General features: G+C 44.0%; 1 protein-coding gene across 1 annotated transcript in view; it reads left to right on the top strand.

Moving 5' to 3' along the window:
• SND1 (staphylococcal nuclease and tudor domain containing 1) overlaps positions 1 to 25,811 on the top strand; it is a 459,312-nt gene that overhangs the window by 8,540 nt on the left and 424,961 nt on the right. The window contains exons 2-3 of the mRNA XM_079786100.1: positions 17,949 to 18,098; positions 25,358 to 25,478. Of these exons, the coding sequence (XP_079642226.1) occupies positions 17,949 to 18,098; positions 25,358 to 25,478 (271 nt within the window). The remainder of the gene's footprint in view (positions 1 to 17,948; positions 18,099 to 25,357; positions 25,479 to 25,811) is intronic.

The raw sequence follows: 25,811 nt of genomic DNA, 5'->3' as shown, positions 1-25,811 counted from the left end.
CTCACATGGTTTCTTTTTTGAGTTTATTTTTTTTATTGTAGGACTTCTTAAGTCCATTTGGGGAGTAGATTTAGAGAGAAAGAAGGAACTCATTGATTTCCTAAACAGGTCATTTTTTAAGGACCACCTAGAAGGTGTTTCAGAGGCATTGAATTAGAATCTCTGTGAGTGTATTCTGAGAAACTGTATTTTGAAAAAAATTCTGGATGGTTCTGAAAGGGTTGGTTTGGGATTGATCCAGGGGCTGGCGTTTGAGACCAACTTATCCTTTTAAAACTTCTGTATGGTATGTAGTTGAAGGGGCAGGACACAGATGATATAACATGTATGTTGGGGCAGGTACACCAGAATTTTATGTGAGGGGAGGATAGTAGGTTGTCTCCTCTTTTTAGCACTTGATGGTTGATGGTTCCCAGGACACTTTGCATTGCTTTTAATCTACAGCTCAATATTGGGCTGATGTCCTTAGGGTCCTTTTACGTTGACTCTGGGATCCATTCCTGGATCATGATTGACAGCTGAGAAGTTGTTTTATATGCCTAACTTAGGACATACCAGTATGCTCATTAAAAAAAAAACAAAATGTTATTACCCTTGCTTTTCAGAGAGAGTGGAAAGGAGGGAGGGAGGGAGAAACATTGATGTGAGAGAGACACTTGGATTGGTTGCCTCCCACACACTCCCCAACTGGGACGCGGAATCAAACCGGCAACCCAGGTACATGCCCTTGACTGGGAATTGAACTCACTCACTACCTTTAAGTACTCTGGTTGATGCTCTAACCACTGAGTCATGCCGGCCAGGGCCAGACATATGCTCATTTTAACACTCATTTGCCAGTTTTCTTTCAATTCACATAGATTTCCAATATCTTCCAATAATTTGGCACTAATAACTTAGCACATTATTACTATGGAAGTCTTTAGTGTTATCTACAAACATGAAGATTCTGTGTTCCTTTGTAATCCTTAGTAGCCACACACTTGGGCCTTTTGGTTTGACTGTGTGTATCTATTCTGTTTCTTGTTTATCAGCCCCATTCTTTAACAACAACAGTAAAACCTCAAATGACCTCCTTGGTGGTCTTAGTTGTTACTTTTTATTCCACTAACTTGTCTAATATGGCAATAAAAGTTTCTTGTAATTTGCAAGTCTTCAAAGTCTTTTGGATTAGGGAGCACATTTGCAGTTTGCTTGGTGGCCATTCCTCATTCTGACCAGCAGTTTTCAGGTTCATCCTTAAATGCCTTCAAAATGCTCAGGTGAATACCATCCAAAATGAGTAATTTAATGGCTATTTATATTTTAGTTAACATTATTTATTTATTGATGTTGAGAATATGTTTATTAAAGCTGGGGACAGTGAGACAAGGAAGGATTTAGGACAGAAGAAGCTACAGGAGAGAGCCTAGGCTGGGCTGCTTTGGCTCCCTGAGAAATCAGAGAGAAGGGGGCCTGAGGGGCATGTTCAGGGGGTTAGCCTGGGACGAGCTAGCTGCCCATGTCCATTGCTCCCCTAGTTGCAAGTCTTGTGGGAACCTTTAGAGTTTAGGAGATGCATGCCTGTGGGGGAAGGGAAAGGCACAGGCATGCTCCCAGGAGGGAGAGCATGCCTGATATTTAAAATTTGGACTTAATATTTTAAACAGTATAGATGTAAAGTGAAATACAAAAATCTCTCCCTGTGCCCTTTTTACCCCTCATTGCTCTATCATTCATTCTCATTCCCCTAAGTAAATGTGCCTCTAAACCTTCTTTCATGCATATACTAGTATACCCCTCCTTATTTTTTTTTTTTAAGAAACAAATGGGGTCATACTGTATGTGTCTTGCAATTTACTTTTTTCTTTTTAAATTATTTGTCACGACTGACAGTGTTATAATTATAGGTCCACCTCATTCTTTAAGATTGAGAAGTAGCCCATAGTTTGGGTTCACTTTTCATGCAGTCTTTTCTATTGATGTATGTTTTTGGTTTTTCACGATGTATTCTTATGTTAGCATATAAGAACACCTGATAAGTTTTGTGAATTTAAAGTTCAATTTGAGGTTATGTTTACTATTTTGGGGGGTCTAAAATGTCCTTTTCTTTTTTTAAAATATTTTTTATTGATTTCTGAGAGGAAGGGAGAGGGAGAGAGAGATAGAAACATCAATGATGAGAGAGAACATTGATCGACTGCCTCCTGCACGCCTCCTACTGGGGATTGAGCCCACAAACCGGGCATGTGCCCTTGACCTGAATCTAACCTGGGACCCTTCAGTCTGCAGGCCGATGCTCTATCCAGTGAGCCAAACTGGCTAGGGTGTCCTTTATTTTATAAACAGTGTGATGGCACTTTCTTCACTTAATGTCCTTTGCAAAATAAAAAGTGGATAATGTGTCCGTCCCTATTTTTGAGGGGTGGGGGCAACTCTACTGGTCTGAAACTTGAGTCGGGGAACCATTGTCATGACAGAACCCTGTGCACTGGCAGGTGGGGAACTCTTCTGAACTTCAGAGGTATCATCCATTGTACTGCTGTTTAGGAGTGATGAAACAAATCCAAGTAATGTGGGAAAAAGGGCAATTGTGTGAGTCATAGTTGTTATTCATTGGCAAAGGTGTGGCTAGTTAGGCAAAAATATAGCAGACAAAGTTCTGGCTCCTGCCCCCATCCTCCCAGCAACCCTCTAGCCTCTGGTACTTTAGGTTCATTTTGCATTTCATCTCCCTCCTCCAACACTCTTATATCACTCCCTCCCCCCTCCCTCAACACCCCAAAAAAACACTTATCAAAACTTGAAGTTGATATTTTTAGAACAAATTTTTCACTATAATGTAAAACATTTTCTCTTTTCTTTGCCCTACGGGGGACTGGGCAATCCAGATTTCTTTGGGGTTTTTGGTCCTCTTTGCCAATTCCCCAAAACCACAGGGAAGAATAGCCATAGCCCCTTACTTGGCCTTGAAACCTTTGTAAGGATAGGTGACTTACATCCCAGTCTGCACAGAGGTGTTTCAGTTTACACCTGTTGTCTTGGCATAATTATCAGTAGTACCCCTTTTCACTCTCAAACTGTCCTGCTTTGAGTGATAAAATATATATTAGTGGGCTTAGTGAGAACAGTTAAGTCTGGGAAAAAGAATGTGGGGTGGCACAGTTCACAGACCAATGTAAACCGAAGGTGGATAGTTCTGTAAGCCTAGCTTGTAGGATGACTTGGAGGAAGAGGGACTTGTGGCTGAGAAGAAAGCGTTTTATGGAGAGTAGGCAGCCTAGGCTTGAGACCCCAGGCTATACACTTCATTCTGGATAAAGCTGTTCACTTGGGGCAGGTAGCTTTGTTTTATGGTGAAAAGGGGGACTTGAAAATTTAAATACTTGGTTTTCTTGGAGAATGGGTTGGATAAATCAGATATGATATTTTCAGATCTGTTTTTGGTCTTAAAAATCTTTTCTGGGGTGATGGTGAAAGTGACAGGACTTGACAGAGGTAAAGGAATAAAGTGGATGAGATAAAAATTAGGAGAAATGGGTAAGTACAGGTGGGACTATTCATAAAAGCAGCTGTGAGTAATCTGTATTCCATGTGCAAGGTGAAGGCAGCTTGCCTGAAGTGACAGCAGGTCCTGGAAGTTTGGAGAAGAGAAAGGAACAATGAATAAGGCTTCTGAGTTTCTGTTTCTAGTCTTTGAAATACACTAACGTGATGGTAGTGAACTTTTAAACCTTATGAATTCTGTTCCAGGAGGGAAATTCCTTTGTATTATAGCTTTGAATACCAAGGGGCATTTTTATTTTTGGCAACAACCCCAAACAGTGGATCATTATGCCAAGTGTAATTTATCTGCTTACCTAACAGGACTCTCCCGGGTCTTCATAAAGTGGTGTAGTCTGTTCCTCCCTTTCCACTGTCTTACGGGAGAGGAAACTCTGGGACCTGGGTCCCTGAATCTGGCTGAGATCTATTATTCTATGTGTAGTAATTGCCTGTGTTATTACTCTTGGCAGGTGAGCCCTTTCATAGCCCAGAGGCCTGGAGGCTGCCTCTATTACTTAAAAGCCCAGTTATCTTGTTAAACTCCTCTCCAGCGAGAGCTTTAGAATCTCCTGAGACCTCCCGCAGCCTCTCTGTGGGGCACAGGCCCAGCTCGCTTTTAACCCTGCCCTGCCCTTGTTAGTCATTGTGAGCCTAGCTCTAGAAGAATAACTTTCCTACCTTACACGGCAGTGTAGGGCTGCTAGCCAGACTGCTTGGTTCCATTAAATTCTTAGGAGGTCCTGTATGGGCGCTCTGAATGAAAGTTTCTTACTCTTGATTCAGAAGAAAATGTATTTCTTTGATTATCAACAGGAGAATCTGAAAGCCAATGTAGAGAAGAATAAGCCGTGAAGATAACACAGCACGTTCCAGATCATGGCCACATAGCCTTTTGTTTAACTTCTTGAGGAGGTGTGAAGTTCTGAAGGAGCTTAGGGTGCTCTGGGGCTCCAGCATATAGTGGGGAAGTAATGACTACTTGTTTGTCAATTTTTCTTTTATGACTGTTTCCCTCGGCTTTTAATGATGAGATTCTTGGATGGTGCCTTAATTTAGCAATAAAGGACTCTGAAATATTTATGGTAGATTTGTGATTTGTACTTCTTTATTTTGACATCTAAAATTGACTGTCAACATTTCAAATAAGAAGAGTTTCCAAACAGGTTTGGAAAATAAAAACCAGAAATTTAATGCTTTTTATGGGTAGCATAGAATTTGAATTACTTTAAGTTCTACAGTCAGTTCTGCATATAAACCAAAATAAATGTATTTTAGATATTCTTTAGAGATGATCCACTCTGAATTGTATTGAGTATTATGCTTAATAATTTAGTTTCTATATTGCTGTAAGTTCTAAAAATATGTGCATGACTTTACAGAAGCAAATTTGAGGAATAGTGAATGCCACAAATCTTCATTTCTCTGGGATATTTCAAGATCTCAGGTATACTTTTTTAAAATATATGTGTGTTTTTGTTATTTTTTTTAATTGATTTCAGAGAGAGGAAAGGAGAGAGAAAGAGAGATAGAAATATCAATGATGAGAGAGAATCATGGATCCTGTCTTTCACAAGCTCCCTACTGGGGATTGAGTCTGCAACCTGGATATGGACCCTGATTGGGAATCGGCACTGTGACTTGGTTCATGGGTCAATGCTCAACCACCGAGCCACAGGGCTGGTATACTTTTATTTAGCTGTATCTGGTACCCAAGCCTCCTATCCTACCCCTCTTTTAAAAAATTAAATTTTTAATGTTGAAAATATTATATACACCCTTTTTTCCCCTCTTCTAGCCCATCTCTACCCCCCACCTCAGGCCTTCACCACCCCATTGTCTGTCTATGGGTATGCATATATGCATACAAGTTCTTTGGTTGATCTCTTCCCAGGGAAACCAACTCCTGCCCCCTTTTTATCATTGAATTATGATTTGATTTTTGTACAGTGTACATTTTGCTCAGAGACACAGTGATGGCAGTGCTGTGAGGAGGAGAGATAAGAGATGACAGCAGCTACAGCCACTATAGGTAGGAATAGCTGCTCTCTTCCCCTCCCTGGGTCAGGAATTGGGGCTGAGCTTCTCTCTTTCCTCCGGCCATTGGAATTGGGGAGGAGGTGTCAGAGTTTAGGGGGAGAGGGTCTGGACATAAAGAACCGACTGAGTAGCCCCTGCAACATAATCTCAGGCTTTCCAACCTGCCTTGGCCACCCCTGCTTCACCTCCATTTGCCCCTAAAGGGAGGAGGAAAAGTCTGCTTGTCACCAGGAATACTTTTTTCTTGGATTTCCTTAACAGAAGAAGGAAATTCTGTTGTATTATAGTCTTGAATACCAAGGGGCATTTTTATTTTTGGCGGCAACCCCAAACAGTGAATCATTATGCCTTGCATATGGTAGTGTTTAATAAATGTTGGTTTGATTTGGGGCAACCAGCTCATGGAAGCTTTTCTTGCTTAGTGTTTTAGTCTCTGACATCTGCTCTGCTGGCACATAGAAATGGAGATTTTAATTGGGAAAAACCTATAATCAGCAGGTAATCTCAGATACCGTTCTACCAGACAGCTTCCCAAATGCTTATTTCTCCATGTGGCTAGTGGGACATCAGGATTGGGGGATTTCAGCTCTAGTCCTTGCTCTGCCATCAGTACTTTATTTTAAGTAAAAGTCACTTTACCTGTCTTGCTTGCTTTTTCATCTGTAAAATCAAAGGGCTCAGATTAGATGCTCTCTGCATCTGCCCTTTCTCTATAGATCTTTATAGTTCTCCTGAGATTTACTAGTAAACTCCCCTATTTCCAAACTGAGGCCCAACTTGTGGTACAGCTGGCCTCGGAGCGGCCACTTAAGCTTGTCTCTGCTGAATGTGCTAGTTCACCCAGAGCAAGTGAAATGGCACGCCACGAGGCCATGGGCTTCTAGTTCATTATGTGAATGCCGGGCTCTCTTAATCTAGGTTTGCTTCTTGCTCTTGCCAGAAAAAGAAAGAAGAGGCTGGCCAAAGAAGCTGGCTGTGTTGGCAAGTACCCTGGGAAAGACCTTCCAGACCACACAGCTTATGTTCTTTTGGGATTGCTTGCTCTTTGTCTAAATGACTTTTTAATTTTCAAGAGATGATTCTTCCTGTGGAGGCAATAGCTCTGGCTGATAGGAAGCTTTTTCCTGATAGACTTTCTGAAATTTTCTCTAATTTAGTTTCTTTTTAGTTGTTCTTGCTTTAATTCTGTTTCTTTAGAATTTTTCTGCTTCATTAAAGTGTATGTAATAAGTTGTTCTTAGCCAAAACAATTCCTTCTTTATCCTCTGATGGTATTTTCCTCCCTGGCTTGCTGCTTTGTCTGGCAGCCCCTATACCTGCAGCCTTTGGGTTGTGGCTGTTGTAGGCTCCCTGAGGGCATTCTGGACCTTTCAGCCCAACTTGCTGGTTCTCCTTTCTGTGTCACATAGGGAAAGGACTTCATTGTACTTGCTGTATTGTTCTCAGAAAGCTTGCATTGCTTTCAGTCATTTTCACCTTTTAAGAGCTTTGTAGATTTCATGGCAGTTTTGCTTCCTCCCTGTGACTTCGATCTTGTCATTTCCAGAGGACTTGAAAGTTTATAGTAGCCTTCCATTCTGTGGTAAATCACCATGTCTGACTTTAGGTTCTGAGTCAGTTGCCTTTTTATTTTTATTTTATTTTTGCTAGTACTCACCCAAGGATATTTTTTCCATTGATTATTTTAGAGTGAGTGGAAGGGAGGGAGGGAGGAAGGGAGAGAGAGAAACATCTGTGCGAGAGAGACACATTGATTGGTTGCCTCCTGCACACACCCCTGACCCGGGCCCAGGATCAAACTGCAACCGAGGTATGTGCCTTTGACTGGAAATCCAACTCTTCAGTGTGTAGGCAGATGCTCTAACCACTGAGCACACTGTCTAGGACAGGGCTGCCTTTAAAAAAATGTTGTTAGTATTGTTCAGCTAAGAATCTAATATTCCTACAAGATAAGGAAATCCCCTCGACATTTTTATGTCCCTATGCTTTTATACTTCTACTAGAAGCCCGGTGCACGAAATTCGTGCACGGCGGGGGGTTGTCCCTCAGCCCAGCCTGTACCCTCTCCAATCTGGGACTCCTGGAGGGATGTCCGACTGCCCGTTTAGGCCCAATCCTGGTGGGATCGGGCCTAAACGGGCAGTCGGACATCCCTCTCACAATCCAGGACTGCTGACTCCCAACTGCTTGCCTGCCTGCCTGCCTTCCTGATTGCCCCTAACCGCTTCTGCCTGCCAGCCTGATCACCCCCTAACCACTCCACTGCCAGCCTGGTTGATGCTTAACTGCTCCCCTGCCAGCCTGTTTGTCCCCAACTTCCCTCCTCTGCCAGCCTGGTCACCCCTAACTGCCCTCTCCTGCAGGGTTGATCACCTCCAACTGCCCTCCTCTGCCGGCCTGGTCACCCCTGACTGCCCTCTCCTGCAGGGTTGATCACCTCCAACTGCCCTCCCTTGCAAGCCTGGTCCCTCTCAACTGCCCTCCCTTGCAGGCCGGGTGCCTCCCAACTGCCCTCCCCTGCTGGCCATCTTGTAGTGGCTATCTTGTGTCCACATGGGGGCAGGATCTTTGACCACATGGGGGCAGCTATATTGTGTGCTGCAGTGATGATCAATCTGCATATTACTCTTTTATTAGATAAGATAGAGGCCTGGTGCATGGGTGGGGGCCAGCTGGTTTGCCCTGAAGGGTGTCCCAGATCAGGGTGGGGTTCCCTTGGGGCGTGGGGCGGCCTGAGTGAGGGGCCTGTGGTGGTTTGCAGGCCAGCCATGCCCCCTGGCAACCCAAGCAGAGGCCCTGGTATCTGGCATTTATTTTCCTTCTACAATTGAAACTTTGTAGCTTGAGTGGAGGCTTAGGCCTGCAACGGCTATGGAAAGCTTGGCTTCCTCTGTTACCTAGGAAACCTTGCTGTCTGTGGCTGTAGCCATCTTGGTTTGGGTTAATTTGCATGCTTGCCCTGATTGGCTGGTGGGCGTGGCTTGGCTGGTGGGCGTGGCTTATGTAGCGGAGTGATGGTTAATTTGCATATTACCATTTTATTAGAGAAGATATTGGACCTTACATTTTTAAAAAATTGAAATAAATACACATACCATAAAACTCACTTTCTTAAAGTATACATACAGTTCAGTGGTTTTTACTGTATTCACACAACTGCCACTACTGTCTAATTCCAGGACATTTTCATTGATAAGGCAAAAGAAAAAGAAAACGTGTACCCATTAACAATTACTTTCTGTTTTTCCCTCCCTTCAGCCTTTGGGAACCACTAATCTACTTTCTGTCTCTATAGATTTGCCTATTCTAGACATTTCATATAAGTGGAGTCATTCAATATTTGGCTTTTTCTGTCTGGCTTCTTTCACTTAGCATCATGTTTTCAAGATTTGTCCATGTTGTAGCATCAATCAGGACTTCATTTCTTTTTATTTACTTATTTATATTGATTTCAGGTAGGAAGGGAGAGAGAGAGAGAAACCTCAATGATGAGAGAGAATCATTGATCGGCTGCCTCCTGCATGCCCCCCACTAGGGATCGAGCCTGCAATGCAGGCATGTGCCCTGGCTGGGAATTGAACCATGACCTTTAGGTTCATAGGTTGACATTCAACCATCGAGCCACGTCAGCCAGGCAGGACTTCATTCCTTTTTAATTTCTGAATAATACCATATAATGGGTAAACCACATTTTATTTATCTATTCGTAACTTGGACATCTGGGTTGTTTCTACTCCTTTTGGCTATTATGAACAGTATTGCAATAAACATTTTATACAAGTTTTTGTGGGACATGTTTTATTTTTCTTAGGTATATATGGAATTGCTGGGTGATATGGTAACTCGTTTAACTTTTGAGGGGCTGCCAGACTGTTCTCCGTAGTGAGTGCATCATCAACAATCTATGCAGCTTTGGATTTCTCCACATTCTTGCCAATACTTGTTATTGTCTGTCTTATTGATTGTAGGTATGGTAATTCCTGTGAAGTGATGTCATAGGTGTTTTGATTTGCATTTTCCTTATGACTAATGATGAGCATTTTTTCATGTGCTATTGGCCATTTGTATATCTTCTTTGGTTAGTGTCTTTTCAAATCCTTTGTCCCTTTTTAATTGGGTTGCCTTTATTGTTGGGTTATGGTAGTTCTTTATTCTATACCAGAGGCCTGGTGCACGAAATTCGTGCACGGAGGGGCGGTGGTGTCCCTCAGCCCAGCCTGCACCCTCTCCAATCTGGGACCCCTTGAGGGCAGTCGGACATCTCTCTCACAATCCAAGACTGCTGGCTCCCAACTGCTCGCCTGCCTGCCTTCCTGATTGCCCCTAACCGCTTCTGCCTGCCAGCCTGATCACCCCCTAACCATTCCCCTGCCAGCCTGTTTGATGCCTAACTGCTCCCCTGCCAGCCTGTTTGCCCCTAACTGCCCTCCCCTGCAGGCCTGGTCACCCCTAACTGCCCTCCTCTGCAGGCCTGGTCACCCCTAACTGCCCTCCCCTGCAGGTCTGGGCCCCCCCAACTGCTCTCCACTGCAGGCCTGGGTACCCCCCACTGCCCTTCCCTGCAGGCCTGGTCACCCCCAACTTCCCTCCTCTGCCAGCTTGGTCACCCCTAACTGCCCTCCCCTGCAGGCTTGATCACCCCCAACTGCCCTCCCTTGCAGGCCTGGTCCTTCCCAATTGCCCTCCCCTGCTGGCCATCTTGTGGCGGCCATCTTGTGTCCACATGGGGGCAGCCATCTTGTGTGTTGGAGTGATGGTCAATCTGCATATTACTCTTTTATTAGGTAGGATAGAGGCCTGGTGCATGGGTGGGGGCCGGCTGGTTTGCCCTGAAGGATGTCCTGGATCTCCGTGGGGGTTCCCTTGGGGCGTGGGGCGGCCTGGGCGAGGGGCCTGTGGTGGTTTGCAGGCTGGCCATGCCTCCTGGCTACCCAAGTGGAGGCCCTGGTATCTGGGGTTTATTTATCTTCTACAATTGAAACTTTGTAGCCTGGAGCGGAGCCAACCCTTCTGCTTGCTCCATGGTGACAGCCATTTCTGTTGGGATTTATGTATCTTCTATAATTGAAACTTTGTAGCCTTAAGCGGAGGCCTGGGCTGGCCAGGGTGTGCAGAAAGCTTGGCTTCCTCCATTGCCGGGGGCAACCCTAGCCCCCTGCTCTTTCCAGCTCCGTGGCTGCTGCCATTTCTGTTTGGATTTATGTATCTTCTATCATTGAAACTTTGTAGCCTTGAGTGGAGGCCTAGGCCAGCAAGGGCAGGCGGAAAGCTTGGCTTCCTCCATTGCCGGGGAAACCCAAGCCTCCCTCCTGCTCTCTGTGGCCGTAGCCATCTTGGTTGGGTTTATTTGCATATTTGCTCCTGATTGGCTTGTGGGTGTAGCGGAGTGATGGTTAATTTGCATATTGCTCTTTTATTAGATAGGATTCTAGACTTTTATTCAATACATGTTTTTCTTTTCATTTTCTTTTTTAACCCTTTGCACTCACTTGCTTTTTTCTCGATTCCTTTATTCTACTCGGGATTTAATTTTTTAAATACCCCAGATTTTACAAAGCGCGACAGTAGAATAAAAAACTGGAGTTTCTTTTCATACAAACTTATTTATTTGGATTTTTTTATATTTCAAATTATTGATACATTCAATAACCGTCACACTCGACATCTGAGTGCAAAAGGTTAAATATATATTTTTATTGATTTCAGAGAGGAAGAGAGAGGGAGAGAGAGATAGAAGCATCAGTGATGGAGAGAGAATCATGGATCAGCTGCCTCTTGCATGCCCCACACTAGAGGTCAAGCCCACAACCCGGGCATGGGCCCTGACCGGGGATCGAACTGTGACCTCCTGGTTCATAGGTTGATGCTCAACCACTGAGCCACCGTGGTTGGGCTCTTTTCATTTTCTTAAACAAACACAATATTTTTAATTTTGATGAAGTTCAATTTATCTTTTTTTTTTTGGTTTCTTGTCTTTTCTTCTAAGAATTTTATCAATTAACTCTTACATTTAAGTCTCTTACATCTTATTGATTATAGTTATGGTAGTTGCTGGGTGATATGGTAACTCTTTGTTTCACTTTCTGAGCAAAACCTCTACCTCACACCATGTACAAAAGTTAACCTCATTATTTTGCACATGGATTCCCAGTTTTCAATTTTTGTTGAAAGGATTCTTGCCCCATTAAATTATCTTGGCACCCTTGTTGAAATTCACCTGACTGTAAATGTGTGGATTTATTTTGGGCCTTTTTTGGGTAACATTTTAGTGTTTTTCATTAGATAGTTGTCCTCATTCTTCATATTGGGTCTTCATATTGGCAAATATTGCTAAGGTATACCTGTTTTATCTTAACAGGTTGACATAAGAACTATTATATCTTAACATGTTGGTACACCTGTTAAGCCAGTCCTTGTAGAGCTAATAAGATGCTCTTGGCTAATAAGATTCCATTCTCAGACCAAGATGATTTTTGCTTTGGGCTGAGAAAAAAATACTGGCTTCATTGACATGCTTAAGGATTTCTGACCGTCGCTTTCTTTGCCCTAAGTGTAGTGTGGTTAGGTTTTTAAGAATTATTCTATTTTCTGGTGTCTGTGGTCTGGAGGTTTAAGAGTTAAATGCACCAAATAGTGTATAAGGGATCTAATGAAGATCTAATGTGGTGTTCCTGTTGCTGAGCAACATTTTAGTGGCTACCCAGGAAGTGTAAATCTCCTAGTAAACCTATAAGTGGGTTTGAACAGTTTGAGTCTCCATTTTCCTTCTCAGCTGGCTTATTTCAGCCTTTGTCACCATCCAATGTGTGCCCTGAAGCCAGTTCCTCTGAATCACGCTGAGTCCCTCTGCAATCTTTCTTGGCAGAGCTGAGAAATGTCTAATCCATAACCTCAATCAAACTGACTCATTGTGACAGCTATTTTCACAAACCTCCTAATGTGTCAGGTAGGACCAAGATCATTTTTCTAGAATGTCACTTTATTAATGTAATATGATAAAGCAGTTACCATATGACTTGCTTTCTATGCCTTATAAATTAGCAATTAAGGATAATTACCGCATCCATGAAAGTTTGCAACATGAATCAGTATAGCTTTGGCAGAACGATTACCCATGACAGTTTCCTCTCAATCTTAATATTTCTCTGAAATTAAAATTTTGATAAACGATATATTTTATTTATGTTTATTGTTTGTCTATCTTCCCCCAGTAGAATGTCAGCTTTCCAGGATCAGACATTTTTGTCGGTTTTATTTCACTGAAGTGAACCATTTGCCTGAAACAAGTTGCCTGCCACATAGTAGGAATTCATAAATTTCTATTGAGTTAATAAATGATAAATGAGTGAATCAATGACTAAAACTATGAAAATAATCAACTTAGATGTCAGGTCTTTCACAGAGGAAAAATGACTTGTTTTGATGTCATATGAGGCAAAAATTGTTTGATATATAGACCCTGGTTCTTTTTCATTTTACTTCAAGACATTTTAAGTATTTTTTTCCCCTAGAAGCTGTTTCTCCTTGCCTTTATTTGGTGGAGAACCTTAGATAAGAGAAGGTCATTAAAATATATAATATATATATATATATATATATTTTATTGATTTTTCACAGAGAGGAAGAGAGAGGGATAGAGAGTTAGAAACATCGATGAGAGAGAAACATTGATCAGCTGCCTCCTGCACAACCCCTACTGGGGATGTGCCCGCAACCAAGGTACATGCCCCTGACCGGAACGAACCTGGGACCCTTGAGTCCGCAGGCCGACGCTCCATCCACTGAGCCAAACCAGTTTCGGCTAAAATATTTTTATTGAGGAAGAACTTGAGTGAAGACTATTGACCAGTGAGGCAGGTGGAGGGAGTTTAACAGAACTTGGAAGATGAAATGGAGATAGTTCAAAACAAACTAGACCTCCTTTCTGCTACTTTGGTTCCTATAAATACTAAGAAGGAGACTAGTTCTTCCCTTATAGACAGGTCTCTCTTCTGTGATGGTCTGCAGAGAGAGTTTCTTCCTGCCTCTCTGCCAAGGCTATGGTCAAATGAGGGGGAGAGAGTTACAGAGGAAAGATGTACATGAGTCAATTCTTTCCCCTGGGGCAGTGGTCGACAAACTCATTAGTCAACAGAGCCAAATATCAACAGTACAACGATTGAAATTTCTTTTGAGAGCCAAATTTTTTAAACTTCTTCTAACGCCACTTCTTCAAAATAGACTAGCCCAGGCCGTGGTATTTTTGTGGAAGAGCCACACTCAAGGGGCCAAAAAGCCGCATGTGGCTCGCGAGCCGCAGTTTGCCAACCACGGTCCTGAGGGAATAGGAATAGCAGCGTTGGCCATATGAGTATTCTTGTGGCATGCGACTGCTGCTTGATTTTATATATACACTAGAGGCCCGGTGGGAGGAGTCCCCTCAGCCCAGCCTGAACCCTCACAATCCGGGACTGCTGGCTCCTAACTGCCCCCCCTCCTCCCGCTGGCCTGGTTGCCGCTAACTGCCCCCCTCTGTCAGCCTAGTCACCCTCAACTCCCCCCGCTCCCTTGCTGGCCTGGTTGCCCCCAACTGCCCCCCACCAGCCTGGTCACACCCAACTGCCCTCCTCCCTGCCGGCCTGGTCACCCCACACAGCCTGCTGTTCAGTTTTTTGGTTGTCCCTCACTAATCCCCCTGCCGGCCTGTTCGCCCCATGCAGCCTGCTGTTTGGTCATTACTGTGACGGCATCCTGGACAATTTGCATATTCCTCTATTATTAGTATAGACTAGAGGCCCAGTGCATGATTGAATCATGCATGTGTAGGGTCCCCTACACGCTTTCGATCACGGGGGAGCTGGGTGCCTGCCCGCTGGTGCACCAGGCCTTTCAGAAGCCTCCGGCGCTGCGAAGGCTTCTGAAAGGCCTGGTGCCTGAGTGGACAGGCACCCAGCTTCCACGCTTTTGCTTTTGATCGCTGGTGCACCAGGCCTTTCAGAAGCCTCCAGCGCGGCGGAGGCTTCTGAAAGGCCTGGTGCCTGAGTGGACAGGCACCCAGCTCCCACGCTTTTGCTTTCGATCGCGGGGGAGCTGGGTGCCTGTCCGCTGGTGCACCAGGCCTTTCAGAAGCCTCTGGCGCGGCGAAGGCTTCTGAAAGGCCTGGTGCCTGAGTGGACAGGCACCCAGCTCCCACACTTTTGCTTTCGATCGCGGGGGAGCTGGGTGCCTGTCCGCTGGTGCACCAGGCCTTTCAGAAGCCTCCGCCCTGCCGGAGGCTTCTGAAAGGCCTGGTGCCTGAGCGGACAGGCACCCAGCTCCCCCGCTTTTGATGGTCCACGGTGGGATGTGAGCTCGCTGCCCCAGAGGCCCCTTCTGTGCCGCAGCACAGCCATGGCGCAGACGCTGAGCTCGAGCCGCCGCTGGTGACGTGAGCTCAGCGTCCCGCCAGCCCAATCGGCCACCCCGAGTCCTGCCCCCCCGCGCCTCCTGGCCAATCGCGGGCATAGCGAAGGTACGGTCATTTTGCATATTTGTCTATTATTAGGTAGGATTAGTATAAAAGGTGTAGAGCAGCCTATAAAATAAAAGTCATCTCTCTGCAGTATTCAAGCATTGACTATTGTCTGAATGGCATTATTTGGAGTAATATAAAAGAAATTCTGATAGCAGTTTTTAGAATAACATTTCCGGAGAGTGGAGGGTATACAAAGGAAGCTTTGCAAAATTCCTATGTACAAGTTGTCTACCAAAGGCCTTAATGGGACTAGGATAATAGCTACAGACCCACTGTTCCCCAGGAACCTAGTGTACTAGGTAGAGGTATTAGAGGTAATACCTTTCTGATATATTTAGGGGAAAAGAGGGACTCTTCTCATCATTCATTCTGTTCTTGAGCTTTTCAGTGACCTTTATCAGACCTGAGAAATAAGGACTGTATCCTATCCTGGGTTGGTGCTCACTTATCAGAGTTTACTTGATTAGCCAAGGTGAGTTTTCTTGTAAGTGGGCCTTAGTGTTCCATCTGGGCTTACCAAGAGGTACTGGCTCTCCTGGGAGTGCTTTATTACTTTTTGTGAAAACTTGACTAAAACTGAGGGGCAGGCATTGGAGATAGATGCTCTGATTTTTCTGCTGTATGTAGTTGGGCTCTCCTCAGCCCTGTTTGAAATTTTGGAATGAATGATTTCAAGTGTAGGTATTCTAGAATGTGCTATTCTTGTTCCTGCCACTCGTGAAGAATTAACTATAAATGAATCAGAGCCAAGCTCTTTTTCTTTTCTTTGGTCCTTCTCATTTCAAGAACATGAAGCAGCCTCTGCCTTAGTAGACATGTTCTTCCCTGGCTTTGCTTTGTTTGAGAGTGTGCCTTATTAGAATGTCAGCTCCCTAGGATTATATCCAGGGCATGGGTTCTCAGGAAAGGCTGTAGCAAGGGTGTTTGGCTGGAAGCTGTAAAGTTTAATAGCTGGTCACACCTGATCAGAAAGGATAAAAATGAAGAGCATGACTTGTAACTGGTAAGGAGACAGTCTTTATTGTGTGTGTCATGTTGTAGCTTCAATCATCTAGGGAGGAGCCGTTAAGACCAAGGTCTGTGTGCTGAAGGTATTGGGGATATTTAGACATTGATTAGAACACTATTTTTTCAAGAAGTTTGAATATATGTATTTGTTGGACAGAGTTTCTGTAAAAAGTAGTAGAATGGATAAATTAATTGTGGTAAAGTTACACAATGGAATAAATACTAAACAGCTGTGAAAGTGAATAAATTAGTGTTTCACATCATTATGAATTAGTTTTACAAAAAACCCCCCACAAAAAACAATGAGCAAGAGAAGCAAATTACTGATGGGTAAATGCAGTAGACTAAATTTATATAGAGTTCAGAAATAGGCAAAATGAAACCACATTGCTTAGCGATGTGTACTTAGATGGCAAAGCAAGGGAGGGATTGTCACAATGGCCAGGATAATGGTGGTTGGGAGAAGGAAGGGGCTAAAGTAGAGAGGGGCATGGACGGGATCCAGGGTTCTGGCAATGTTCTCGTTCTTAACTTGGGTGGTGGTTACTCAGTTATTTGTTTATCTTATTGTTTAACATGTACATTTATGTCTCAATGTACTTCCATACTTACATATTAATATTTTATAACTTAAGAGTGTGAGTTAAGGTGGAGAGGTGAAGGGGAATTGTCAGCTAAGCAGATGTGTATAGGAGAGGCTTCCCTTTGTACTCCTTCCCTCCTTCCTTTGATTCAACTTCCATTTCCATGGACTGTTCCTTTACTAAGAACTCCACGTTGGCAGAACTCCCCAATCTTGCATCTATGAACTTGTCAGCAGCTCTTCTTGTTTTGAAGCTTGGAAATGAGGGTCTTTCAGATCTAGTGAAGCCAGTGCTTGAGCCCAACTGTTCATTAAATCATGTATCACTGAGCAAAGACAACTTGAATAGTTGAATAGTTTGTCATTTTTTCTTTACTCCTTTTCTTCTCTTCTTCCACTTGAAATCCTCCTTTCTTCTCCCCTGCAAATGTTTAAAAGTTAAATACCAATGAGCTTCAGAACTCTTTTCACAGTTGCAAGGGGATTGTATGCCTGCTGTCTTTGATTAGAGAGATAAAAGGAGCTGCTGTGCTTAGGAGCCTTAAGGTGCTTCTTAGATTTTTCTGCTTCAATCATCTGGAACATGGGTTTTCTAGATTACTTCTGTATTTCTCTCTCAGCCTAGACTGTGAGCGCTGTGTCCAGTGGAAGTGAGAGCACTGGACTCTGGTTGCACTGCTCTTACTCAGCTTCTTCTGATGGTGTGGACCTTCCATTTCTTCTGCCCTGGAATGGAATGTATGGATGGAGACATTTAACTTCCTAATAGTTGAACACGGGTGGTGGTGCTTGCAGGATTAAATTATAAGGGTTATTAACCTCCGTTTGACTTACCTCTTCACCCTAATCAGTCTATTTTATGACTTTTTTAGCATTTGTTAAATTCTCACTTGTATTTTTGGGTGAGAACATTTCAGAGTGGGTGTTTCTCTTATAAAATTAAAAATAATCTCGTTCGGCCTCGCCAAATGGCTCAGTTGGTTGGAGCGTCATTCCACAGGTTGCAGGTTTGATTCCCAGTCAGGGCACATACCTACGTTGTGGGTTTGATCCCTGGTCAGGGTGCATATGAGAGGCACCAATCAATGTTTCTCTCTCAAATTGATGTTTCTCTCTCAAATCAGGTGAAGAGTAAAAAAATAATAATCTCATTCATTTACTCACTCAACAAATATTTAAGTGTCTTCAAGGTGTCAAGTACTGTTCTACATGTTGGGGATACAGTATTGAATAGTCTATATTATGGTGCTGTTACCTCTAGATCACTAATTTTCCCTTATTTTCCTCCTCACCCACCCTCAGGTCCTGTCAGGGTGTGCCATCATTGTCCGAGGGCAACCTCGTGGTGGGCCTCCTCCTGAGAGACAGATCAACCTTAGCAACATTCGAGCTGGAAACCTTGCCCGCCGGGCGGCTGTAGCACAACCAGATGCAAAAGATACGCCTGATGAGGTAGGTTCTTCCTGAGGCCTCCCTGAGGCTGTGGACCCAGGTGGTAGCCCAGTCCGATGGAAGGTTGATCTGCACTTTCTTTTCTGTATATTTTAATTGTTTTTATATCACAGGAATGATGACCCTGGACATACCCACAGTGTTTTGCATCGGTTTGTATACATTCACTGCCCTTGGTGGCTTTTTCTCATACCATTTCCCTTTCAGGTTTGTCTGTTTTCACTCCTACATCTCTTAGAATAGATTAGAACATTTCCTACGTAGTCTCGGCCATTTGAGGTTGGCGTTGGTTTTAGCAGAGCTCTTTTATTAATTTATGTTTGAATTCTCCATTCACATTGAAAATTTAGAAGGGTATTCAGTGAAAAATCAAGCTCTTCTCCCCAAGGACTATTTACGTTACTAGTGTTTTGTGTCTTCTTCCAGAGAAATTTATTGCCTGTGCAAGTACTCTCATTTTTCTCAATGGTAGCATACTATAAACACTAGGCCTGTGCTTTATTACAGATTCTTAATCTGGAATCCATAAAGGCATTGGAACTCTATGAAGTTTGCAAAATTTTGTGTAAACATGCATTTTTAAGGAAGGGAGCTTTTATCAGTTTCTCAAAGCAACTGTGGCTCAATACTAGTCAAGAACCATTGTGTTACGGTGATTTGAGAAACTTCTGAGCTTTTACTCCCCTTATCTCCTCACCACGAATGCCTAGCTACCTAGCCTTTCCTGTGGCCTGCCTTGGGCTCCTTCAGGTCTTACCTCTCCAGGCAGCTGCTACAAGTCCTAATTTGGTAGTCTTAATTGTTTAGTCTTCTTGGTTCCTATTATTTCAAACATCAGCTCTTGTCTCTCCTTTAGTTGTGCTTTGGCTTTCAGAAATGAAATTTCTAGATTCTGATTATTTTTTCTTTGTCCCAACTTAATGGATGTTGGACAAGTTGGTATCTCAGCTGTCCTCTGCTATTCCCTGACATAGCAGCTCATGGGGATCTTTTATTTAGGGAAAACGTTTAGTTTTTTTCATCTGTAATAAAGGGTATTTTGTTTGAATTAAGAAGGCAGTGAAGGCCCTAGCTGGTTTGGCTCAGTGGATAGAGCATTGGCCTGCAGACTGAAGGGTCCCAGGTTCGAATTCCAGTCAAGGGCACATGCCTGGCTTGTAGGCTCGATTCCCAATAGGGGGCATGCAGGAGGCAGCTGATCAATGATTCTCATCATTGGTGTTATTATCTCTCCCTTCCTCTCTGAAATCAATAAAAATATATTTTTTTTAAAAAAAGAAGGCAGTGAAACAATTTTATTTTAATTATTTTAAAAATCTTATTTATTATTTATATATATATTTAAATTTTTATTGTTGAAAGTATAGCATATGTCTCCTTCCCCCCTCTCCCCCGCAATTGACCCCATCCAGCCCAATGTCCAGATGAAGCCAGGGCTGTGAGGGCTGAAGCAAGAATGACCTTCCTGAACGACCAGTGGCCGGTGGGGCGGGGCCAGCTCCTAAGGAGCAGCAAGCTAGCTTCTGGTTGAACGGCGCTCACCTCCCCGCCGTCTTTCCCCGCTCAGCCAGAAGCTGGGCTCATGGCAGGCAGACATCCCCCAAGGCAATGGTCGGCAAACTCATTAGTCAACAGAGCCAAATATCAACAGTACAACGATTGAAATTTCTTTTGATAGCCAAATTTTTTAAACTTAAACTATATAGGCAGGTACATTGTTATTAACTTAATTAGGGTACTCCTAAGCTGGCCTTTGCTAAAAACTCAAGGGGCCAAAGAGCCGCATGTGGCTCGTGAGCCGCAGTTTGCCGACCACTGCCCCAAGGGGTCCTGGAATTTGAAAGGGCACAGGCCGAGCTGAGGGACACAAACCCTGCCCAGTGCACAAATTTCATGCACTGGGCCTCTAGTATTTTTTTTTAAAAATATATTTTATTAATTTTCTACATAGAGGAAGGGAAAGGGACAGAGAGCCAGAAACATTGATGAGAGAGAAACATCAATCAGCTGCCTCCTGCACACCCCCTACCAGGGATGCGCCTGCAACCAAGGTACATGCCCTTGACCGGAATCGAACCTGGGACCTTTCAGTCTGCAGGCCGATGCTCTATCCACTGAGCCAAACCGGTTTCGGCCGGGCCTCTAGTATTGACATAATAGTCTCTTTGCCTTTTTTCTCCTTCTAATCCTTTCTCTATATGCTCCCAGATCTTTTTGAAGTCTACTTTTATATCCTTGCTCAGTGTCATTCCCAGACTGCAATGATTCCCCATTACCTCTGTGAGAAATTTAAATGCCTTAGCCTGGGATTCAAGCCCATTTGTGGTTTGACTTTTAGTTTCTTACTGACCCTGTTCTGGATGCTAAGTTCCAGCCATGCTGAAAGTATTAAGAGCCACTTAAGTTTTGCCTGCTTGTGCCTTGGCTCATCCTGCTCCCTCCATCAGGAGCTCCTTCTCCACTGGTCCTGGTGAACACCTTCTACCTCTAAAGATTCAGCCTCCCGAGAAGTCACTCCTGACATTTCCTTTTGTTGTCCTATTTTTGTGCTGCCCTAGCATTCATAACATTTTATTGCATGTTTATATATCCTGCTCTACGGAGGCTCCTTGAGAGAAGGGACCTTATCTCTCATCACATGGCTAGTCATTGGCTGATGTGAAGCAGGTGTACAGTGAATGCACATTTACGTGAATAATGAGGAAAAGAACCTGCGTATCTCTTTTTGGGGAATCAGTGGATTGTGCAATGTGGCACTACCCTTGTTTCTGACTTTTGTTTTAGAACAGTTGTCTAATATTTTCACATTCTAATAGAGTCAAGGACATTATTACTCATTTACTTACCTTTGTTTTACTATCCCAAATATCATTCACTTGATTATTTTCTGCTTTCCCTCATGATATCTTCTTTCAAAGAAACTCAGCTCTCTCTCCTAAGTCTTGTGGCAATAAAAGCAACCCCATAGCGTGTCCCCAGCCATCACTGTGCTGTTGCAGGCTAATCCCCATTGTTGCCTCACTGCTTCTAGGCAGCCTAGATACTGCATTGATTGGCACTGTGGAAATTATATATTTATTTCCTGCAGATTTACTGAGCTCCTTTTATGTGTGAACTTCTGTTGGTTTCATGAGGAATATAGAAATGAATGTCATAGTCCTGTGTTCAGTGGAACTTTTGAGAATTGGGGTGTGGGGTGGTTGGGGCAGAGAGGGATTAGTTACATATACAGGTGGTACAGTGGGATGATTAGAAGAAAAGGAGGGACAAGAAGTATTAAACATTGGGCCAGGTACAAAAGTAGGTAGCTTTAAGGTTTTACATTGCTATGGGATTTAATCTTGTTTCAGTAGTTCAGAAGTCTTGTCTGGTCCAAAGAAAAGATTGGAATTTTTAATTTTATCATGGTAGACATCAGAACTTGCTTGAATCTAGGAGTGGAGAGCAAGCTGCTAGATTGCCTACTATTAGGCATTCTAAAGGGAAGAGGGAATTTTGAGTCCCAACTACTTAATGGCCATTTGCTTCTTAGATGAAGCCCCGGAAAATCATTTGAACAAGACCACAGTTATTCTTCCTGTTGGTCCTGCTGGGCCTTAATTGATAAATGCTTTGAGCAAATTTCCCTATACTTGTCTCTTAACCTTTTGCACTCAGATGTTGAGTGTGACTCGACACGATTAGCATCGGTAGCAGCTCGAGAAAAAAGCAAGTGAGTGCAAAGGGTTAAGAGTTGTTCTAGGAGGCTCTGTTGGGATAGCCTTCTCCATCAGGTAGTTTTCTGCTGGCTGTCATCTGTGTGGACACTTTTACAAATATTCTCTCCTGGAGTTCCTTGTTGCCCTTGTGAGGGGTGAGGTGGTTAGTCTCTTTCCTGATTCTCCCAGTTGCCTTTCTTCATATAATACTAGAGGCCTGGTGCACGAAATTCGTGCACGGGGGTGGGTGTGTGTCCCTCAGCCCAGCCGGCACCCTCTCCAATCTGGGACCCCTCGAGGGATGTCCGACTGCCCGTTTAGGCCCGATCCCAGTTGGATCGGGCCTAAACGGGCAGTTGGATATCCCTCTCACAATCCAGGACTGCTGGCTCCCAACTGATCACCTGCCTGCCTTCCTGATTGCCCCTAACCGCTTCTGCCTGCCAGCCTAATCACCCCCTAGCCACTCTGCTGCCAGCCTGTTTGCCCCCACCTTCCCTCCTCTGCCGGCCTGGTTACCCCTAACTGCCTTCTCCTGCATGCCTGTTCACCCCCAACTTTCCTCCCCTGCAGGCCTGGGTCCCCCCAACTGCCCTTCCCTGCAGGCCCAGTCGCCCCCAACTTCCCTCCTCTGCCAGCCTGGTCACCCCTAACTGCCCTCCCCTGCAGGCTTGATCGCCCCCAACTGCCCTCCCTTGCAGGCCTGGTCCCTCCCAACTGCCCTCCCGTGCTGGCCTCATCACCCACAACTGCCCTCCCTTGCAGACCTGGTCCCTCCCCTGCTGGCCATTTTGTGGCAGCCATCTTGTGTCCACATGGGGGCAGCCATCTTGTGTGTTGGAGTGATGGTCAATCTGCATATTACTCTTTTATTAGATAGGATCATGTCCAGTTAATGAATTTGCCCAGCCCTGAGTGAAACACAACTTGAGAAGGCTTGTTTAAGAAAGGAAGGTTACAAAAACTAGATTCTTTTTTCTTACAGGATTAGGTATATGTCCTTTTCAAGCCCTCCAGTGTGACTTTCTCCCATGGCCCAGTGACGACCAGCTGTAAATGGAATGTCCTTAGAGAAGGATGCTCCTTCAGCAAGCTCTAAAAGATTTTAGTCATTCTGCCTAGTTGGTAGATATTGGAGGTTTCCCCATCAGGGGTCCTCAAACTTTTTAAACAGGGGGCCAGTTCACTGTCCCTCAGACCGTTGGAGGGCTGGACTATAGTTTAAAAAAAACTATGAACAAATTCCTATGCACACTGCACATATCTTATTTTGATGTAAAAAAACAAAACGGCAAAAACACCTGCATGTGGTCTGCGGGCCATAGTTTGAGGACGCCGGGCCTAGATAGTTCCTTGTGAACTGACCCTTGATAAGTGAATTTTTACCAAAATGTTGGCCTCCTTTAGGAGTACTTGTCTTACCAGAATTTTCCCAAATGTTTAGGAAGGCAGTGTGTTACTGAATTTTAGATGTTAATATGGCACTTAGAACTAGATCCTAAGCATTAGATCTAATGTAGAAGATATTTTTAGAGTAAGTGGATCACTAAGTTAATAAAAATGGTAGGAGCCTGTGTTACTAGATTCAGTAGTGTTTTTGTGATTGGTTGGTAATTGGGCTAATTTATCAGTCATCAGACTCTTTGATACAGGTACTATTTTTAATTTTTAGGAGTGGGGCAACGGGTACAAATGGGACATAAAATATATATACATAAAGTATATATTGCCATTGAGTGATTGGTTCTTTTGCTTGTTGATGCTTTGAGGAGAGAGAATTAGATGACTGAGTGTAAGCGTTTGTGTCTTGGAGAGCACTTACTCAGGATCAGTTCTTCCTAGAACCATCTGCAGTTGATTTATATAACAGGACTGGTATTGTGTATACTAGCCCAACTGGTTGCTTGGCTTCTGTTTTCTGGGAAGTCATACGGATGTTTTTCTTATAGAAAAGCTTTTTGGATAACCTGTGTAACAATCTTTGTGGGCTGAAAAGGTCAGCAGAGGGCTTCTTTTCAGGTCAAGTCTATACTTTTGTTACTTGCAGGGGTGGGGAACCTTTTTTCTGCCAGGGGCCATTTGGATATCCATATCATAAAAGACCTGTGGTCGTGATGCCGTAACGGCAGAATGACCAAAGACTGGTCACAGGAGGCTGCTTGCGCGACGTGAGTCAGTCTGGGTCCTGCGTCCCGCCTGGCACGGTGGGAGTCAGTCTGGGTCCCGCTGGCGCCGTGGGTCTGGGTCTCGCGCGATATCGCACGCTGGGCCTCTAGTTTATAACATAATTTGCGGGCCATACAAAATTATCAACTTAAAAATTAGCCTGCTATAGTCAAACATTTAATTAACTTACCCCTAATGCCTTGGCAGGACCAGACCAAATGATTTCTCGGACCTTACATGGCCTGCGGACCTGACGTTCCCCACCCCTGCTTTAGGGAGGGTGGCCCGAGTTTTGTGGCTCTATGAGATTATAATAGACAGTGCCTGCTAATCGTATACCACTCTTCCCTTCTATACTTTGCATTTTTTTCTGCACGTGAGCTCCTGCTGATCATAATGCTCCTTGAACTCTTAGCTCTCCTTCCTCATTTCTTTTTTTTTAGGGAACTTGGGGCACTGAGCTAGGTCCAGACTGTAAATTCAAGGGCCTGTGGCCACTGACTGTGACAGGGCTGCTTCAGAGGAGACAGCCATCCTAGAAGTGATGGGCTGTGGATGGGACAAAACCATCCCTTTGCACAGTATCTTGAGATCACATGGAGACTACTTCCTGTTGTGTGGATGTGTGGCTCACTCCTTGTGTCATTGTCAAGGTGACCAGGGCCTGTTACTGGTGTCCTCTCCAAGATCCTGGGAGGTTCCCACTGGTATAGCTTCAGATTAGAGCAGTAGAAGAGAGGAGACATTTTGGGGAGAATAGTTCTTGCCATTCGCAACTCTGTTGGCTGTTCTTAAAAAAGGTGGAGGAAATGACATAAGCAAGGCTCTTACTTGACTAGGGGACTCACTCTGAAATAAGAATAGCACTAGAACCTTATCTCTACTTGGACAGTGCCTTGAACTGGTTTCAGGACAGTTTAATATTAGGTGAAAGCGCTTCATAAACTGGATAGAGGTGAACAAATGGAGGTCGTTATGACTTCCCCCTTTGGCTAGGTAAGTTTCTAGAATCTGGACCTCCCACCCAGAAGTGGGCTAATAAATAGAAAGCATTTAGAATAGTGGCTGGTATGTGGTAAGTGCTATAAAATTATGGGCAATTATTATTCACAAAGTAAGCTATAGCTCTGAATAGACAGTGATGTGGGAAAAAGTACTACTGCCAGTGACTGGGAAACTGAGGCTTGTTTTCAAGGCCTGTGCTAGTTAAATCCACTGCTAGACCCTCTTTTTTTATGAGCTCCCTTAGTGTGCAATCTGTGTTGTGTGCATTTTCATTTTTATATTCTTCTCAGGGCCTAGTGCAGGGCCAGGATATTGAAGAAATGAACTTGAATGATGATTGTCGTGGGGAACTCGGCAGTTCTCATGTGACACATTTGTTTTGTCTCTCAGCCCTGGGCATTTCCTGCTCGAGAGTTCCTTCGGAAGAAGCTTATTGGGAAGGAAGTCTGTTTCACGATAGAAAACAAGACTCCCCAGGGACGAGAGTATGGCATGATCTACCTTGGAAAAGGTGAGTAGCAAGGAGGAAAGGACTCATTTCTCTCCTCTCTGAATCGCAAGTTCCTCCCATCAGTTTTCATATGGTGGAAGGCCAGTGTGAGTGCTGGTGGAGGTAGCTCTAGGACAGTTGGCTATTGATGTACTTGGAAGTGTGAGTTCATGGCACATAGGTGCAGAGGAGTTCCCTGATATTCCGGTCCTGTGTCTGCTTTCCTGGCTTGGTGTAGGTGTATGTTGTGCAGCAAGCAAGTCAAACTCGCGGCCCGCATGTGTCCCACAACAAATATTTTTGCGGCCCAGCTAATATAATAGTATGTAAGAAACATCTTAATAAAAATTTTGT

This window comes from Cnephaeus nilssonii (assembly GCF_951640355.1).
Source record: "Cnephaeus nilssonii genome assembly, chromosome: 12".
NCBI classification, from domain to species: domain Eukaryota; kingdom Metazoa; phylum Chordata; class Mammalia; order Chiroptera; family Vespertilionidae; genus Cnephaeus; species Cnephaeus nilssonii.
This window is presented reverse-complemented; position numbering and strand designations above follow the sequence as displayed.